This window comes from Branchiostoma belcheri, unplaced genomic scaffold (assembly GCF_001625305.1).
Source record: "Branchiostoma belcheri isolate BF01 breed outbred unplaced genomic scaffold, Haploidv18h27 scaffold75, whole genome shotgun sequence".
Lineage (NCBI taxonomy): Eukaryota > Metazoa > Chordata > Leptocardii > Amphioxiformes > Branchiostomatidae > Branchiostoma > Branchiostoma belcheri.
Window position 1 is genome coordinate 744794 of NW_017804409.1, and position 19158 is coordinate 763951.

At 39.7% G+C, this 19158-nt stretch overlaps 3 protein-coding genes across 5 annotated transcripts; 1 reads left to right on the top strand and 2 right to left on the bottom strand.

Annotated features, from left to right (window-relative positions):
* Nucleotides 1–321: 321 nt before the first annotated feature.
* LOC109485380 (vesicle transport through interaction with t-SNAREs homolog 1A-like) lies at nucleotides 322–7662 on the bottom strand. 3 transcript variants are annotated; one of them, XM_019788938.1, is made up of 8 exons: nucleotides 7548–7662; nucleotides 6801–6859; nucleotides 5833–5943; nucleotides 4055–4132; nucleotides 3448–3532; nucleotides 2949–3019; nucleotides 1685–1746; nucleotides 322–550 (listed from the first exon to the last, which is right to left on the bottom strand). In XM_019788938.1, exons 1-8 carry the CDS (start codon nucleotides 7639–7641, stop codon nucleotides 460–462), a joined length of 651 nt encoding a protein of 216 aa, XP_019644497.1. In that variant the 5' UTR covers nucleotides 7642–7662; the 3' UTR covers nucleotides 322–459. The 3 variants fall into 3 exon arrangements, with proteins under 3 accessions (XP_019644497.1, XP_019644496.1, XP_019644498.1); XM_019788937.1 differs by having other exon boundaries at nucleotides 4055–4135; XM_019788939.1 differs by having other exon boundaries at nucleotides 447–550; nucleotides 1681–1746; nucleotides 4055–4135.
* A 221-nt stretch (nucleotides 7663–7883) lies between these two features.
* Nucleotides 7884–10626, top strand: LOC109485382 (60S ribosomal protein L34-like). Its single transcript, XM_019788940.1, has 6 exons — nucleotides 7884–7948; nucleotides 8115–8188; nucleotides 8379–8392; nucleotides 8849–8928; nucleotides 9720–9823; nucleotides 10485–10626. The coding sequence occupies exons 2-6, from the start codon at nucleotides 8124–8126 to the stop codon at nucleotides 10576–10578; spliced, it is 357 nt and encodes a 118-aa protein (XP_019644499.1). The 5' UTR covers nucleotides 7884–7948; nucleotides 8115–8123; the 3' UTR covers nucleotides 10579–10626.
* Nucleotides 10627–15510: 4884 nt separating this feature from the next.
* Nucleotides 15511–17674, bottom strand: LOC109485368 (alpha-N-acetylgalactosaminide alpha-2,6-sialyltransferase 1-like). The gene is made up of 4 exons (XM_019788926.1): nucleotides 17531–17674; nucleotides 17047–17218; nucleotides 16335–16521; nucleotides 15511–15673 (listed from the first exon to the last, which is right to left on the bottom strand). Exons 1-4 carry the CDS (start codon nucleotides 17672–17674, stop codon nucleotides 15511–15513), a joined length of 666 nt encoding a protein of 221 aa, XP_019644485.1.
* Nucleotides 17675–19158: the final 1484 nt, after the last annotated feature.

Here is a 19158-nt window from a genome sequence, read left to right on the forward strand (position 1 = left end):
TCAGTAAGTAAGGCCACGCCAATTTAATTTGTTGGTTCTCGGATTCGCCTCTTCATTTTTTCTGATTTGCAAAAAAACAAAGAAGATTCTGGTTCTGAATCAGCTCAAAAATGCTTATATTTTGCCCCCAACCGTTGAGGAAAGTCTTTTTCTTCCTAGTTGTTACAGTTCTTCAATGTAATGCAGTGGTTTGATTAAAAGTTCAAAATTCATTGTTTAGATATTAACCCAGCCTTTTGTGTTGACTTCATGGCTCCTATCATTGGATTTTGGGCTATAATAGTATGCCTAGACATATTTCTTTTTTTTTTTTGCTTCATATTTTTTCTGAAAAAATCCGAGAAAGAATAAATTAAATTGGTGTGGCCTAATGTTAATAAATACCAATGCAATGTACAATAGGTAGTTAGTGTATTGTGCTATATTTGAGTGACTTCCCAAAGCTGCTCTGTTTTAAGATTAACTCCTTGTGCTGAAGTATATAGTGAGAGCAATGACTAGGATAATAACTGCAATGACCACGAACAGCACTATTCGATTCTGGATTATTCTGAAAAAAAAAAGAAAGAACAAGACTGTAATAATAGTTATTGCACATACAAAAATGCATATTAATCATAACAAATCAAACCTTCAATCCTTATAAAGTGTCTTTTACTAAAGAAAGATAGTCAGTCAACTTGCCAAAGTGACTACCTCTCAGAGGGCTTGAAATTAAAGGTGGTGCAATGGCCACTGACCACTAAAATTAAGGCTGGGACAACTAAAAGACACTTTGGGACATTTTGGGGACAATAGAAAAATAATCAACATCAGAATGTCAGCCATCCTTTTTGGATTCGGAAAAGTTCCTCTAAATTCCCTGTCTACACTGCAATTATAGTGCGCCTGGGAGTGAACATAAGCAAAATAAAGTTGACGTCATACAATACTTCTCCCCAAAAAACAGGTTGGGACAGTTCATCCTCACGTCGAAATAATAGAAATTTATTTTTGGGACAGTGCTGGGGCAATAGGAAGAAAAATTAATTTCGAGGCCTGCCTCTGTAATGAATACATGTAGTAGGGAAAAATAATCATGCACTTTTCCTTGGTGGTCATCTTGGACAAGTTTAACTATAGTCATGACAGGTGGCTCAAACTATTATGTGTGTCAATCTACAACATTACTCGAATGGTTTTCCAATATTTTTTTTGCAATTTAGGCCACATCATCTTAATTTTATGAATGACATCCTCTGAAGACCCCCAAACTAGTGCGCGCGGGTGAAATAAAAAGAAAAAATTCCAGCCAAAAATAAAAATGCTACTAAACCACAGGAAGACAAAGCTGGCATTGTGAATTTGCGGCAGTGCTTAGCGACATATACAACAAGCCAACATGCCGGCTTTTTGCAGAATTTATGAATCGGCACTGTACGTATGTACTGAGTTCTTGAGTCGTGGAGCTTCAGTAGCCTGGGTGCCCGGCTCCGTATTGTCGCTAACTACCATGGACTACCCAGGCTTAGAGTTGTTGTTGAGAACAGGCGAAAATCAATGCGCGCGCAGATGTTATCCATAAAATTAAGTCGGTGTGGCCTTACGGCATATACTTGCTCAATTTACATCTGCTCTGTAGAATTTTCAGACACTGAAACTACAAGGTGCACAGACACAGAAACTACGAGGTTTGCTTACCTACCTTCTCATCATAGCTGACAGGATACGTGAACTCTTTCCCAGGTCACTGTCAGTCTCCCGCAACTACAAACATCACAGAACAGAAAAACTTTCAATATACACCAGTAGAGTAGCAAGGTAGTCCAGTGGTTAGCGATCCTGCCTCTGGACTAAGAGGTTGGGAGTTTGAATCCCGGCTATTGTCGCTCACCCGACATGCACGCTACTGTTTAGGGTCGCAGTCCTTTGGACGGGACGTTAAGCTGTGGTCCACTGTTCATTATGCTTGTCGAAAAGAGCTAGGGGAATTTCCCCGGTACAATGAACCTGTAAATACTGTACATAGCGTCTGTCTTCTCTGACCAGTGGAAGATTAGCTCTTCAATGAGCTAAACTGGTTCAAGATCACTTTTTCACTAGTCCCAAAATGTTACAAGTACATTCTAGATAATAAGCAAACTTATTTCTTAGTTTCAAGAACGCTTGATTTGACTATAGTATATGGATGAAATCCTCTGGAAACCCCAAAACTGATGCGAGCACGCGAATTCAAAGTCACAAAAAAAAAGTTTGGCAAAAATAAAAACTGGTAAAACTTGACTTCTACATGGCCATGAATGTTGAACAAATGACTAAACACACTGAGTATGGTGTGGTGGATAATAGACTCATTTTCATTTCTTCACATTTTCTTCGGAGTTGAGTTTGTCTTTCTACAACAATAGTATCGTTTTCCAATATTTTCTTTTTGCAATATACGGCATATATTTGCTCATTTTGCAGCTGCTTTGTACAATTTACAGTATGGTCAAAAACTTTTTGGAAAAGGCTTAAAATTAAGGGCTCGAAATACTGAGTGAATGTGCACCTAAGTGCACCCAAAATTGGAGTTGTGCATCCAATTTTTTTCTGTGGGTGCACTGGTGCACCCAAATATTTTTGTAGGTATTTTTAACATTAGAAATGTAAAATAGTATGCCAGACATTCTTGGTCTCTAAGTATCAGAAAAATATTAAAATCTTTGTTGTAATACTTGTTAAAGATTTTGAAGTTAGCTCTCATTTTAGATTCGAGCTCAGAAGAGGAGCAGTAAGACCTGCAATTAGGTTTTGTTTCATGTGGTGCACCCAAACATTTTTGTGCACCTAATTTTTCAGGTTGGGTGCACCAGTGCACCTATTCCCAAAAATGAATTTTGAGCCCTGAAATTCATGCGCACTGATGTCATCCACATAATCAAATCAACTTGGCCAAAGGTTTGTTATAGAACAGCCCGACAACTCACCCTATCTCTGGACCTCTGGATCTTCTCTCTGTCCTGATGAAGGTTTTCTAAAATGTCCGCTCCAACTTGTTCTGTGGGAAACGATTTTCACAACAAAAAAAGCAGTAAGTACTTCTCACCGCTATCATTCAAGAAGCTAAGAAAAAACATTGAAATGCTGAAGCTATGATGAAGGTGTCTGATACTGTAATTCCCTTTATGCTTATGCTATGGTTGCAAAATTTCACGGTCTGAAAAAAAGTGGACATGTTCACGGTGGCGACAGGTGCAGGAAAAAGAAAGTCCAGCAATTATTTATTAACTGTAATGATAAGTTCACGGTACAGAAGTGACAGTGAAAACAGTAAACATAAAAGTACCATGAAAAAGTTAGGAATTACAGTATTCATCAAAATACAAGCAGATGAGAGTTATTACCAGTTGTGCAAAAAACAAAACCCCAACATCCCATGTTTTAGTTACCAACCAGATAAAATTATTTGAGAAAGAAGAACCATACCAGTTTCCACTGCCATCCTGTACCCTGCCTCCAGTTTTCTCCCTGACCTCTCCAGCCTTTCTGTGTTGTCTAACAGTCGGGTTCTCTGCAAAGGCAAACGTTGGAGGAAACATTCTTACTCTGAGGTTTCAGAGTTCAGGGCTTGATATACTGGATGCATATGTAGGGTAGTGCAGGTAAAATTGGAGCTGTGCAGGTATTTCTGATGTCTACCTGCACCTAACCTGCACTGGTCCATGTACTGGGTATATGCAGGTTAGTGCAGGTAAAATTGGAGCTGTGCAGGTATTTCTGATGTCTACCTGCAGCTAACCTGCACTGGTCCATGTACTGGGTATATGCAGGTTAGTGCACGTAAAATTGGAGCTGTGCAGGTATATTTCTGATGTCTACCTGCACCTAACCTGCACTGGTCCATGTACTGGGTATATGCAGGTTAGTGCACGTAAAATTGGAGCTGTGCAGGTATATTTCTGATGTCTACCTGTACCTAACCTGCACTGGTCCATCATGGCAAATACAGGTAGTAGGTTTATGCATACATGTAGGTGGAATTTTTACCCCTTGCTGCTATGCATCCTGGGAATTCGAAAACAGTGAATATTACCTGGTCCTCTGAGTGGGATGGGTCGTCTGGCCCCAGCAGTTCTTCTCTACTGCCTGATGCTCCGTGTAGTTTGGCCTTCTTCTGAGCAAAACATACACCAACACATTCAGGCACTACGAAATTCCTACACAGGACAGCCTATCAAATGTATTGCACCTGTCAGTGTAAAGACCTAAAGCCCCGGTCACAACCTGCCGTACGTGCTTTTTGTCCGTACGTTTTTCTGGGAGGCCACGTCTTCTACGTTTTTCTGAAAACGTGGGGAAGGAGTGGCGTCTATGCACGTCACTCGCACAGTTGCGCCAGGTGTAAGAGTGTGGTCTGCACGCCACGTCTATCCGTGAGCGATTGCATGCATCGTTTGTTGCACGAGTGGGGAGTTGTACGTGCTTACAACGTACGATTTCTGTGCAATTGCAACTTTACCGTAAGGAGGTCATACTCACATGTGCTTCTTACGTATGGTACATATGGGGCACGCACGTCACCCGCACTCGCACGTACAGGTGGTGAATCCGCAGACCGCACGCAGAAAAAGTTTTACATGCACTTAAAGTTCTACGGCGAGTCTGCGTGCTCCCAAATCCGTAGGATTCCGTACGGAGGTGGTACTCACCACGCACGGATGCCCTACGTTTGCCCACGTTTTTGCACGCAGAAGCACGTACGGCGGGCTGTGACCATGGCTTTAGGGGAGGGGGTACCACAATACTGGTGATATTTTGTAAGAGTGCAACCAACAGTCACATCTCCATATACCTCCATAAGCAAAAAAAATCAACAAATTCTACTGTGTAAAAAGTTTGTACAGAAAGAAAAAACTGGATAATGCCATCTTATTTATGTCAATTGGTCAAGGGATGGATGCATCTCAAAAGAAATAGTGTCAACATACTTACTAGATTTAGACAAGCAGCAAAGGAGGCAATAAACAAGTTGAGAACATTATTAAACAGAAAGAAAACTATGTCAAGAGTATCTAGATGAAATTATAACAGTGGGGTCTATGAAAAAACAGCATATTTTTGTCTCTTTTACCAGCCTGCTATGACTACTTTAACACTGAATTTCGCAGATGTTAATCAAATCAATATTGCCTTAGACGTCAATAAAAGTTCATGTGCAAAACTTTCTTTCAGGAAAGTGATAAAAAGCATGGATAGTACAAATGTACTTGTATATTGTACACTTAATTTGATTTTCTTCCAACACATGCCACCATCTAATACATGTACTAGCAAGCACTCTACCAGAACTATTACCAAGCTGCATATGTATTGCAACAAAAATATCATCTTATTTGTCTAAGGCCACACCAATTTAATTTGTTTTTTCTCGGATTCGCCCTCTCATTTTTTTCTGATTTGGAAAAAAAAAAAATTGGGGGTTCTAAATCAACTGTAAAATGCTTAATGAAAGACATATTTTGGCCCCAACGGTTGAAGAAAGTCCTTTTCTTCCTAGTTGTTAAAGTTTTTCAATGTAACAGTGCAACTTTGTTTCATTAAAAGTTCAAAATCTATTGTTTTAATTATAAACCAGCCTGGTATGTTCTTTTCATGGCTCATATTGTAACATTTCTGGCTATCATGGGGGTGCCTTGGCCTGTTCTTTTTTTTTTTGCCCTGTCGCTCCATATTTTACCTGAAAAAATCTGAGAAACAACAAATTAAATTGGTGTGGCCTAACAAAGAAAGCTTCTGAAATATGTTTGCCAAAGCCTTATAAAAATGCATGGTGAAGTGAAGAGAAGAGACCCCAGTATAACATATTCTTACAAAGTCCTTCTCGAGCTTGCCCAGCTCTGTCTTGTAGCTCTTTAGTCTTGTGGCGTACTTCTGTCTCTCCTTGGAAGGAATGTCTCGAACCTCCAGGTCCATCTGTTCTAACTACACAGCACAAGACAAGAAGAGGAAGAAAATTAAAAACTGCCTTGTAGGCAGGTTCTTTACTACCATAGTATTCACAACCATTTTACAAGAGCCAATGTTTTGGTAACCGTCTGTCATCTTCATCAGTGCAATTATACCTGAGGGCCTGCATGGGGGTAGCGATTACCAATTACACAAAATTTTCGCCGCCGATTACAAATTACGTTGAAGTCTCAGAGCTGATTACGACTTTACAATTTGCGGCTAATGTCCTATTACGAATTATGTTGATTTTTGCGGAGGCTGCCTACGAATTACGAAGTCTAAAAAGGCCTGATTACGCCTTACGAAAAAGGTCCTCATAACTGGTTCACTGTGCACTGAGGCTAGATGTTACTGGACAGTGGTTCACTATACACTGAAGCTAGGTGTTACTGGTGTGCACTGAAGCTAGGTGTTACTGGTTCACTGTGCACTGAAGCTAGGTGTTACTGGTTCACTGTGCACTGAAGCTAGGTGTTACTGGTTCACTGTGCACTGAAGCTAGGTGTTACTGGTTCACTGTGCACTGAAGCTAGGTGTTACTGGTTCACTGTGCACTGAAGCTAGGTGTTACTGGTTCACTGTGCACTGAAGCTAGGTGTTGCAGTTGTTGCTAGTTACCTACTAGTAGCTTCAGTAGACAGTGAACCAGTCATAATTGCCCTGATGAAGATGACTGGCAGTCAGCTATTGGTGCATGTGTTCTGAATAAATAAACTTTGCTATATTCAATCATTCACCAACTTGATGAAATCAATTATGGATTAGTTTTATCCCTTGACAAATCAAAAATGTTTCAAGAAATGTAGTTGCAAGAAATTGAAGTTATATACCAGTTCTTTTGCCTCTTCCATCTGTTTTTCCACATTGGTGACCATGTGTCTCTTTTCACCTGTACACCACAGAAAAAAGACATTAGTATGCCAGCTTTCCCCCCTCTTCCCCAGTAATATAGCACCTGTTTGCTGTCAATGCTGGCAATGCAATATTCTTAACTGAATGATTCCTAGGGACTACTCTCACAAAAGATGGACATTTCGCTCTGCTTTAAAATAACAATGAAATGAAAGACAGCATTATTCACATGTCGTGACAACAAGTCATCAATATTCATACAGTATGCCTGAACTTTACTGTTTTGATAGCTCTGTTTACTCTTGTTTTGCACATAACCCAACAACAACAACGGGGTTTACAGAAAGGTACCATGTAAAGAGGACACGCCCCTTATTTTGGATCTGACCTAAAAAAAATTATCATGTGTAATAATTTTACTAAAATGAAAAATTCTACATCCTTAGCTGTCAGAATACTTTCAAGTGATATCAAAAGGAAAATGGCTAGTAAATATGCTTATATCGTTCTACTATGATAACGTACTAATATATAAACCGCGGATGAAGTTAAAACAATTTGTATCGGCTATTTGGAGCATACAGGATCAATATTTTGACAGCTCATCCCACACACAAACGTGGTCAGCTTTCGCAATTTCAAACCTCATACAAACCAGGAAAATACCCCTACAGAAAGCGCAAAACATCATTTTGGCATAGTTCAACTATTCCTCTAACACTTACCGCCGGATAATTTGGCAATTTTGGCGATTTTGTTGGTAATTTCGGCGGTGACATTGCTGTATTGCTGCTCGTAAGAATCCAGGAGAGAAGCCATCTTGTTTTTCCTTCCACACTGACTAAGGTGGCCGTATATCTAAAATGTAGTGCCTGATAAATAGTACACAAAATTTTACAGTAAAGGGTACATGAAAAATATACCGGCATTTGTAAATAAATAATAATGATATTCGTATGATATATGATTTATAAAATATGATTAAGATCCTTATTGTGTTCAAATAAAACCAATCAAGACCGCTATTTTATCAGGCATCAAAATTCTTACCTTTACACAGCTGCCAAGTAATTCGCAAAATTACCCACTATGCTTTGCTCTTCCTTTCGCCATTTTGCACTGAAAGGTGAAGTATCCATATTTGAACTAACATTTAAAATCCGCCGCAATCTGACAATTTTTCCTTATTTTTATGCCATAAACGTAATAAAATGTGTTTATGAGATATTGAAGTTTCTGTTAGCGTTGATTTTAGATGTTGTTTTGACGCAGATGTTGTTTTTTACGCCCAGGTTTCCACCATGGTGCAGCGGCTGACATACAGGCGGCGACTGTCGTACAACACTAAGTCGAACCGCAGGCGCATGTAAGTCGTTATCATCATAAATTTATCATAAATTTATTATTTACACTGGCAAACACATTTTCTGATATTTCTCACTATATTTAGGCATTGTTTTGACGATTTTTGAGGTAAGTTTCTCCGTCTAACTCCGTATTTTCTCGTCTCTCTGACATGCCCCCCTCCCCACTTGCCTGTGATGTGGTGTGATCAGTTCGAAGACTCCAGGTAAGATTCTTGTACATAACTTTATATCCAAGGAGCTGTAGAATATTATTATAAGTTCCTTGTAAATATAATAAAATAGGCCCTAAGTTGTGAATAATGAAATCTTGTTTTGGAGCTACTAGTATCTCAAATGCTTCAAATATGAAATGATGTCGAAAATGAGCAAAGAATTAAGAAATGGCAGTAAAATTATATGGCAATATCAGACAGATTTCCTCATGTACAATGTAGAATATTTTTTTTATTTGTTTTGCTGCCCTAAACATTCATGTCTTTAACAGGTAAACAAAGTAAATTAAAAGTATTATTACATTCATTAAGTATTAAAAAATCAATCGTAGGAAAGTCATGCAAAGAAATAAGAAACAGATAGTGATAATGATTTGTGCTATAATTAATTACATGTATGAGTTCTGTGGCAAATGGACCCATATTAAACGCACTCTCTCCTGTTAGGTGGGAAACTGGTCTATCTGTACACCAAGAAGAAGGGCAGTGTTCCAGTATGTGGGGACTGTAAGGTCAAGCTGTTTGGGGTAAGTTCTAATTCCTCCATCTTAGGACACAAGACAGTTATACATAACGAAGCAAGTTTATACTGTAATGTCCAACGCAAAAAAATGGACTCACCCAAATTTTTGACTGTACAACTCCAGTCTTTGTCAAGGAATGAACAATCCACCGCTTCCGTGACGTCACGCAGATAACACACGTGACTCCCGTGAGCAGTGGATCATAGGTTGCAGAGAGTCTGTGGCGCCGGGCCCCCGTCTCTGTTGACATTACAGTTTAAACTTGCTTCATAATGACTTCTACCAACACAGATGAACTTTCAAGATACAGTTACACATAATTTGGTTTCTGGGCATCAACCTTGATCAACAAAATTGTGAAAAGCCAAGGGTATAAATATGAAAACATCCAAAGGCCCACCAAGAACCACTCTCAGCCCCATGATTTGCCCCTCAAAATGAGGGAAATTGTGTTTCTAAATAGCCTGGGAGCCATCCTAGTTGTGTACCGGGGCTTCCATACTCATAGCCCCGGCATACAAGTAGTAAAAGCACCCAGGCTAGTTTCTAAAGGCGGTTTGAAATCCAAAATTTACCCTGGAAGGAGGCCTGGCGCACCCAATTTGTATTTTGCAATCAAAAGGGTATATCACCCCGTAATGAGCAGTAACCCAAACCAATATGTACACCAACAATGATGATGATGATTAGAACGAATCTTTGCCTAACTAACACTAGTTTCTGGTAACATACCACAAGTTTCAACACAGTTTGTTTCACAAGTATAGTAAGAAATATGTTGAAAATGTTTGTAGGTGAAGGCACCCAGACCCAAGAAGCTGATGTCCATGTCCCGGAGACTGAAGCATGTCACCAGAGCTTACGGTGGATCACGCTGCTCCAAGTGTGTCAGGGAAAGGTCGGTGGAATATTTCATTTGATTCGATAGCATTTTTGCCTGATTTTGAACAAGGTTGAGTGAAAGGGTAGTGACATATTCAAGTAAGAGTCATGCTCTATTAAAGATACAATTACCAACTAAATGAATCATAATATAGTACATCTTCTTCAATCTTCCTCTGCTGAGGTGTAGCTTGTGAAGTTTTGTCTCCAGTACAGTCTGTCATTCATTGCGGACAGAAGTTCCAATCCTTGCAGTCCAGTTTTAGACTCAATGAGACCCTTAGTGTTGTGATTGGACGACCAATCCTCCTTTTTGCATATAGTACATAACTGATCAAAACTAGACAAAAATAATGAAAGGGTGAGGCATAAATCTAATGTGTCAAAACTATGTGCAGAACAACTAGGAAATTACAGTATAAATGTACAATTTTTTGTTTAGGGACACCAACTATTGGTACCTTTTGCATTGAAACGTGTGTTATTTCGGTTGGTTATGCCAAAAATGAAATACAACCTGGTGTATTCCATATCACCCTCGATCCAAGCCCTCCCACAGTTGGATCTCCCTCCTTAGGTGATACGGACAACACCGTGTAATATTTTATATGTACAAGTTGCCATCCTCGTTACACTAAGATGTCTAACTCTAAAACATGTCTGTATTCTTTCTGCAGGATTGTTCGTGCTTTCCTGATTGAGGAACAGAAGATCGTGGTGAGAGTGCTGAAGGCACAGGCTCAGTCACAGAAACCTGGCAAGGCCAAGTAAACAGGACAACAACAACATGTAGACACAATAATAAACACCACAAATAAGCCACTGTCTTTTGTGTTTTATTGAAGTGTTTGAAGCTTATAGTTACAGTCAATGTCTTTGCCTCCTGAACACTGGGCGAACTCTAGAATAGTGTTGTCAAACAAAAGGTCAATGACCTGTCACCATGGTAACTGGTGAAGTGTTGGATTACATTATGTAGCAAGTGTTGAAGAGGGTTTCTACCATATATACACGGGTGGCAAGAAGTGATACAAAGTTCATACGAATTTTACAGAATCCACACTACATACAATCCATTACTAGGAAACATACCAACTTTACGCAATACATACGATACATTACTAGTATTAGAAACACGAATTTTACGGAATACTGTACATACGATCCATTGCTAGGAAACATACGATCCTTACTAATTTGGTGACTTTTTGGCATCCCTGATATATGTACTACTTAATAGTATATGAATTTGAGCAAGGAAATTGTATATGATTTAATAGGTATGAATAAGAATAAACAAGAGCAGTAGTTCGTTGGATAAGCTAGACCATGTGAAGGTAAACATTATGCGTTTACTTTGTAAATCTTTCCTAGCCGTGTTCGATTTTAGCCGTGTCCAGGGTTTCGTTCTGCCTGTTGTACCAGTATATGATTCCCTCCTCGTGTAATGTCTGCCATATCTTCTGTTCATCCATGTGGTTGTGATATGATCCAGGGAGATCCATTTTACGAACAGTCGCGTGGTCATCAAAGTAATATAATGGAAATCTGGTAGGGACAAAACAGAAGCCATATATAAGACTGCAATGATGTTAAAGTTTATCTTTGTTTTTCAAACATATGTACAAAGCTACTATTGGATGTACCAAGGACATGTACCTAATACCAGCTCAGAAAGGAAGAAGAAATAGTCATGTCTTTAAATACAAGAGTTATCAACCAACGATTAATATGTACAAAAACTAATTCTTTCCTAGAGCTATCGCAGAGTGGAAAATAACCCCAAACCTCTGCTTGGAGAGTAAGTTATACCCGCAATTCTGACTGGTTCACATTGCACAGCACAGGTGTATAGATGCGTTGTGTAAAAAAAAGAGTCTCTTTATTCTGATCCATATACATGTATCTCAGTCTTCCCGGTAATTTTGTGATACCCATCGGCCACAGCAAGTAATTTTTATGGATGGCATCAGCGGCTCGTTCTCATTGAAATGTACAAAATGGTGATTTTTTGGGTCGAAAAATCGATAATCTGTTTTTTTAGGCAAACCTACCTTATTTTTTAGGAAAACATCTCAATTAATGATTACCAAAAAAGGACAGCTTAATTGCCATGGGTAGTTACCGAAAATTTATGCACTTAGATAAGACATATGTAAACAATGCAATTTTAGTGCGGCAAAAACGCTGGAACATCAGCATGATTTGGGTGTACGATAAAGTTTGTATTCATGACATCACCTCAAAAGCCATTAGTTCAGGCGTCAGTATCTATGAAAGTACTTCTGTCAACCCATTATTTACTGGTAAATATACACGTATCGAACACATAAAAATAGCTAAGTGTAGTGTATAGAAGTAGCAAAAATAACTTTGGAAGCAAAGAAGAGTAGAACATTTGAGTCTGTTGACGCCACAGAGGGTTATTTTTCTTCGGATTCATATTTATTTCTACTTTATTTCCAACTATTATGTTTATGGTGTATGGGGAAGGGAAATTCAATCTCTTGTTACGTCTTTTGCACTACAGGTGTAACTTCCGTTACCGGTAACGGATGTTACAAACGGACGTTTTTGTTTATTTCTCCAAGAAGACCTGCAGTTTTTAACTTCATCCTTTGAGAACAAGAGGGCATAAGTACGGACATTTTTAAACTGGGCGACTTTTTTATATACCATGTGAAGAAACTAAAATTGAAAGTAAAAACAACGGTAACGGATGTTACATTCATGACTGTAAAACAATTTGTTCAGCGAAGGTGGCTACAAAAAACAGCACACACTCTTTTCTTCTTCTCTTAGAAACCTAGAAAACTTGCTAAAAGTCATCAAAATGGCAATTTCCTGTCTTATATGTTACTCTATCTAAACTGCACGACCGTCTTACTTGAGCGGTAACGGATGTTACAAAACTTGGCGACAGGTATGAACCACCTCGCATGACGTACAAGAATAGTGCCAGGAGCGATCTGACTTGGTCAGTCAGAGTACCTGGCCATCCGACTACACCAGGCAGAAAACTACTGCCGTAATCAAATTGCTACGTTTTAGGTTGCTTTTTAAAGTTTCTATTTCGTCTCAGGCGACAGCCGCTTTTTAGAGGAAGAAATCCAATCCGCGATCATAATTTCTCTGAAGTCATCAATCAAACCTAGGTTTGTGGTACATTTTTCGTGAAACATAGTAAGTGTAGTGGGAAAGTGAAGAAAGCAACGATGAGGTCCATTATTTGGCTCATACCTAGTCGTAAATAGTGGCGACAGCATTTTGTACATTTGAATGAGAACGAGTGCAGCGCGCGCATTGATTTTCGCCTGATTTAGGAAAAAAAAACAAATTTTGTTGCCTTCTAACAGTGGTCATCATGCCCAAAATGGGCAAAGATGTCTGTTGCCATGTCAGAAGGTGGATGGCAGATAACAAAGAGAGAAGACAAGAAAAGGCTCTGATTTAATGTTTTGTTTCTTACTTTGATGCAGTGATATGTGATGCTGGCTGTGTATATGTGATGTTCCCACTGAGTAACAACCATTTGTACTACAAATTGATTGAGTCAAAATTTGAAAATATAGGAACATTGTTGTTTTCGGCCCGCCTTGTTTTTTTTCACGCGCTCACATTAGATTTGGAGTCTGCGGAGGATGTCATCCATAAAATTTACTTGCTGTGGCCTTAAACTAACTTACCTTGCGTCATAGCCAAAGCCGTACACGCTTACATGGTCGCATAGCTGCAGCGCAAGGACGGCTGTAAGGAAGCCTGTGGTTGGCCGATATGCCCGTGACGTATTGAGGAAGCGAGAGAACGCATACCGAATGAAATCCGGATGAAGTACTTTAACAGTGGTCCGGTTCACATTGGGATTCGGCGACCAATTGTACCTAAAAAATACGGGGGAAAATTGGAAGAAGGCTAATATTTAGCCTCCGTAGCAGGCTTATAGAACTGGGGGTTTGGTGGTCTTCGGCTGTTTTCTGATTAGAAAAAAACGGGGGTAATTCAATCAGGCCGGCTATGTTGTCTATATGCAATCAGAAAATAGCACATAAAAGCTCCCAAAGCTACCCTGAAGACCCCCAAAACCCCAAGTTTTTGGCATGCTATGAAATTTATGTGTTCATGAAGGTTGAACAAGTGACTAAACACATGGGCTATGGTACGGCAAATAATAGACTTCATTTTCATTTCTTCGCCTTTTTCTTTGGAACTGATTTTGGCACTATACGACATATCATGCTAGTAACGTTTTTCTGCAATTTACAGCATATATTTGAGCATTTTGCAGCTGCTTTGTGCGATTTACAGAGTGGTCGAAAACTTTATTCGTCTTTGGAAACAGACGAAAATTCATACGCGCGCGGATGTCGTCCATATAATCTATAAATCTCTGATACCAGTTCATGCGTCTCACAGGTATTCCACTAGGCAATCAGTGCACGACTACTCATTGCTCAAACCTAACAACAATAGTGGAAAGAGGATGTTTGTTTACAGATCTGTAAAGGTGTGGAACGCATTACCGAGTGAAGTTAAGACTACTGTATTAGCAGCTGATGAGAGGCAGTTCAGGAAAATGACACGTCAGCTTTATGGAACTTAAAGGCTTACCCTGACAATATTGTATATATTCGAAGCAATTTAGTAACTCACAAGTTTTATTGTTGATTTTAGTCATAATTAGTTAAATGACCTCTGGCCTCAACCTCAATTATTTTAATGTGTAATTGCAATGATTGTATGTATTCAGTGCTTGTATTTTATGTGTTGTACTGTTAATGAGCCCTGGAAGATTAGCCCCTCATGGGGCTAAAGGGCATCTCAATAAATCAAAATCAAATCAAATAATCAACTGCACTTTATACTTACACGCAGAATCCCGCCTTCCGACGACATCTCTGTACTATCGGTAGAGTCCGCCGTTCGGTCAGCCAGGCTGCCATGTAGTCTATATCAAAACTCTTAAACGGTATGAAGAGCTGCAAAGAATCCTGCAACAGTGGGGAAAGTGGGAAAGACATGGCGATTATGTTTGTTTATTTGTTATTTCATTTGAGTTATTTTTGTTATTTTATTATTGATAAGTTGTTTAATTGCTATTACATTGTATTTTATTTAATTTATGGATTGCAACATGTGGGTCAAATAATCAACTTAGTGGGGTCGTGTGGCGTAGCGGCAGAGTGCGCGACTCGGAACTTAGAGTCCCGGGTTCGAGTCCTGACATGCCACCGATCTTGTGCCATTGAGAAAGGCACTTTACACGGCTTTCCTCACTTAGCTCAGGTGTAAATGAGTATTGTCCTGTCATGTATTTGTCCCCTGTGTTGGTGGCGGCATTAATATAAGTTGAAAAAACTTGAGTGTGTCGTCACCACGTCTGGTATAAAACGTTTGGTATAAAAAAAAAAAACATGTGGGTCACAGACAGCGGTTGCTGGTATCGTGTCCTAAACCTTATTATTATTACAAAATACTACATAATAATTTTGGTGACAGTATTTTCAAATATTAAGTAGGGCGTGGTAAGAATTATCAGATTAGAATTATTCAACTTAGAACACATTTTGCAGAAGGTATTATTATGTTTTTTGGCAGAGGTATCGGGAAATGGAGATGATAATTTCCAAATGATACCTAATAGATATTTGTCAAATATGTTCTTTATTTCAACATTTACAGTGATTTTCTCAGTATCCATTGTGCTTAGATCTTCTTCGACAAAACGTCGACTTTCACATGTGTCGGTATACTTACGGATACAGCTAACCGTGGGTCATGTTCGTGTGACTCGGGGTAAAAGGTGTAGAAGGAGATTTTCCGCCCTACATCGTCCGCAAACTTTTCCTGCATGTTAGCGTGGTTAACCCTAAGGACACAGAATATGTTTATGTTTACCGAAGGAAAACATGTTTTTTTTTGCCAGTTTCTTCTTCTTCTCCAAACAGTGACCTCTGACCTGACCAATGACATGATTTGTTGACGTCTGTCACCATGGTGACTGGTGTTGGGTTACATAATGTTGCAATTTCATGGTCTGCTCTACTCCTGTCACCATATACTAGTAATACATGTATGTGAATGTGTTTGAGTGAGAATTAACAGAGCAGACCATGTCCGAAGGTAAACATTATGCATTTGCTTTGCAAACGTTACTTCTCTAGTGATATAGTAAACTTGAAAATAAAGACGCAATACCAGAAAGCCTAAACTTTCCAAGGTCAGTGTTATTTAATTACCTCTGGGACGGAAGTTTTGATTTGGGTGGCGATAATTCACGCTAGGTTTGTATGTTTGGGTTCCAAAATGAGTGGGTGGAGATTGGGTTTCAATTGATTGACAGGGTTTTACATTGCATTCAAGGATATGTGGACGTCAGGAATGTATATGAAACATATAACCATGGTGTAAAAGTGGAGTGAGTTTCATCATACAAACGTATGAATAATAATACATTTTATGCTGCACTTCATCAAAGCGAACTTTATATATTTCTCGGAAGTTTGACATCTTTGATGCCTTGTTCCTACCTGAAGACGTAGTCGTGGCCATCTATCTCCGTTCCCCTCTTCGAACCCTTCATTACCCCACCCGAGCCGACAACTGCACAGCGTATGCACCGTACTCGGCTATCATCGGTCACACTCGGGTGCTCTCGGGTCCCACTCGGGCCGAAGATTTTGGGATTTTTCAGTGCTCCGACCATCAGGTCTACAGCTACGTTGGGGAAAATACAAAAACAACGTAAATGTAGAATTGTGTGTAGAACTGTGAAAGTAAAAACAAAGAAAAAACTTCATACAATGCTGGATCAATTGAAAGTATCGTACCCTGACATGTATGGATTATTGTTTGAAATGCTAAATAAAGAATTTAACTGGTCTCTTTACGAATTATATTTTCCACTTTGGTTTAAACTTTTATCTGCTGATATGACATTTCGAGCCCTGCAACCAGATTTTTATACCAAAGGACAACATATTGTTGTTGCTCAATTTCTTCTTCTTCTGCAAACAAATTAGGTCAACGACCTGAACCAGACGTCTGTCACCATGGTAACTAGTGTTGGGTTACATTATGTTGCAATTTTATAGCAGGAGGGATTTAGACTCCTGGTCTGTCTGATCATATATATGAATGTGTTTGAGTAAGAATTAACAGAGCAGACCATATGCGAAGGTAAACATTATTCATTTGCCTTGCAAATGTTACCTTTCTAGGTAAAATTTCTAGTTTTGTTACCTGTTTTGTTTTCCTGTCTGTAGCCGAAAGGCAGTTTATAGTACGTGAGATGTTCTGTCCAGTAGGCAGGGTTGATGTCGTCCTGGTCCAGAAACAGCTTCACGTCCTCCACAAACCTGCTCCCGAACCAGGCTGACGTGTCGGCCCTCTGTCGTAGACTGGTCGGGCATTTCTGGGGGAAGGGGGGTTGGGAAGGGCCTGTCAATGTACAACACTGTCACACATAGATATATATGGCCTATATATGATGTAACGTTTAATGTTTCAAAATGTTCAGCCATGATTGGTTGGTGGTTGGTTGGCAGTAGGTCAGCAGTGTTCTGGGCATATTTGGGGGGTCAAATAGGACTCAAATTTAACTGAAATGTGAGTCGGTCTGACCAGTGCAAGGACACTTAGACACTCGGACATGCAAGTCTTTTCAAGTTGAATAGAACACAAACGTTTACAAGATGACCAGAATAGTAGTACTGCAACCGCTTACTGAAATCCTGTGTCGCGGGTCCGTGGCAAACGGCACTTCGGCTAATTCCGGCCTCACTCGCGGCGGGATCAACATGTCCAGCGCTTTGCCGTCACTCAGGTCCCCCCAGAACTCAAGCGAAGTCGAGGGTCTCCATTCGGTCATGTTCCTCTTGGCAGAGTCAAGCCTGAGTGAGTGAGCGTGGATGTGTGTGTGAAGAATTAAATCGTAACTGAGACTATGTGATGACGACATCTAAGAATGTAAAAGTAACGCTCTAATTATATTTCAGTCCATACCATGGTATGGATGAAATATATTGTGTTCCCTCATGTTTCTCCTTCTCCTTCTCCTCCTGCCAAACAGTCAAAGGGGTTCAACTCAGCCATCATTCAGCCAAATGACCTGAAATTTGGCATGGAGGTAGAGTGGGCAAATACCCCCAGACGTTTTTTTTTTTTCATTTTTTTGAATTTTTGCCTTTGAAAAATTTTTATGAAGGTTTTTTGGGGCATTTTTCGACAAAAAAATGGATTTTTGGATCCTGAGCCCTGGTATTACAACCAAATGATATGACATTCGGTATAAGGGTACCTTGAACGGGTGTCTACAGAATAGCAGTCATGTATTTGGCATACACCACTTCCAAATGACTCATTTGGGGGACTTTAATGGCTATTTTCAGCAAAAAAAGGGCCAAAAGTGCTGTACCCGTTCCATGTTCTATCTAAAGAATGGCCGGTTCCATCCATGGAACACATGTTCCATTGCGGGTTACCTGAGGTCACATTGCACCTAAGTGGTGCGTAATGACCCACACATTCAATTTTATGTGCCTAAGACCTTCAAAATGTATCAAATCTCATCATTGTTAGTTTTTGCATACCTGTAATAAGATTAGTAAAGCTTTCGAGATTCAAAGTACTTGTTCAAGTTGTTGTTGCATCTTTGTTTCTCATATAGCTACTATTTAATTCATTTATTTGAGAACCTTTGCCAGTTTTGCACTGGGGTAAGTTTGGAATAGTCCACTTTTGCATGGGAGGGAGATGGACTGAAATATGCTGTATTTGCTCCCAAGCAAATGCCGGCCTTTCTAGTTTGATCAGAATTTTTAAGATTACTAGTACCTTGATTATGTGGCTCTTATCGAAAATGATGGTATACATGACTACATACATATTCACTAGTTTTGAAAAAGGACGATATGCTAACTAACTAGGGCTCAACCATGTGCTGCAGCTGGGTTAGTATTTTTCCCGGCCGGCAATATGCATTCATATACATTTTAGAAAAACGTTTTAAGAATCTTTATCATATACATGTACTAGCCTGGATGCCATCATAGGTTGTGAGCTCCTATTAGCCTCTACCGCAGGTGTCGGGAAGCGACTGGAAAGAGTAGAAATTGACCAAATAGACATATAATATGCCAGGGGAGTTGGTCCGCTAGCGCTCCCAAACTGTTCTCTTAGCTAGCCTAGACCAGCTCCCCTTGCATACTATATGTCTCTTTGGCTGATTGCTGCTCTTTCCAGCCGCTTCCTGAAGCCTGGTAGAGGCTAAGCTGAGCCGTATACGCTAACTCGGATGGCACCCATGCAGACTGCTTACCGTACGCTAACAGGTAAAGCTCCCTTGATGATGCT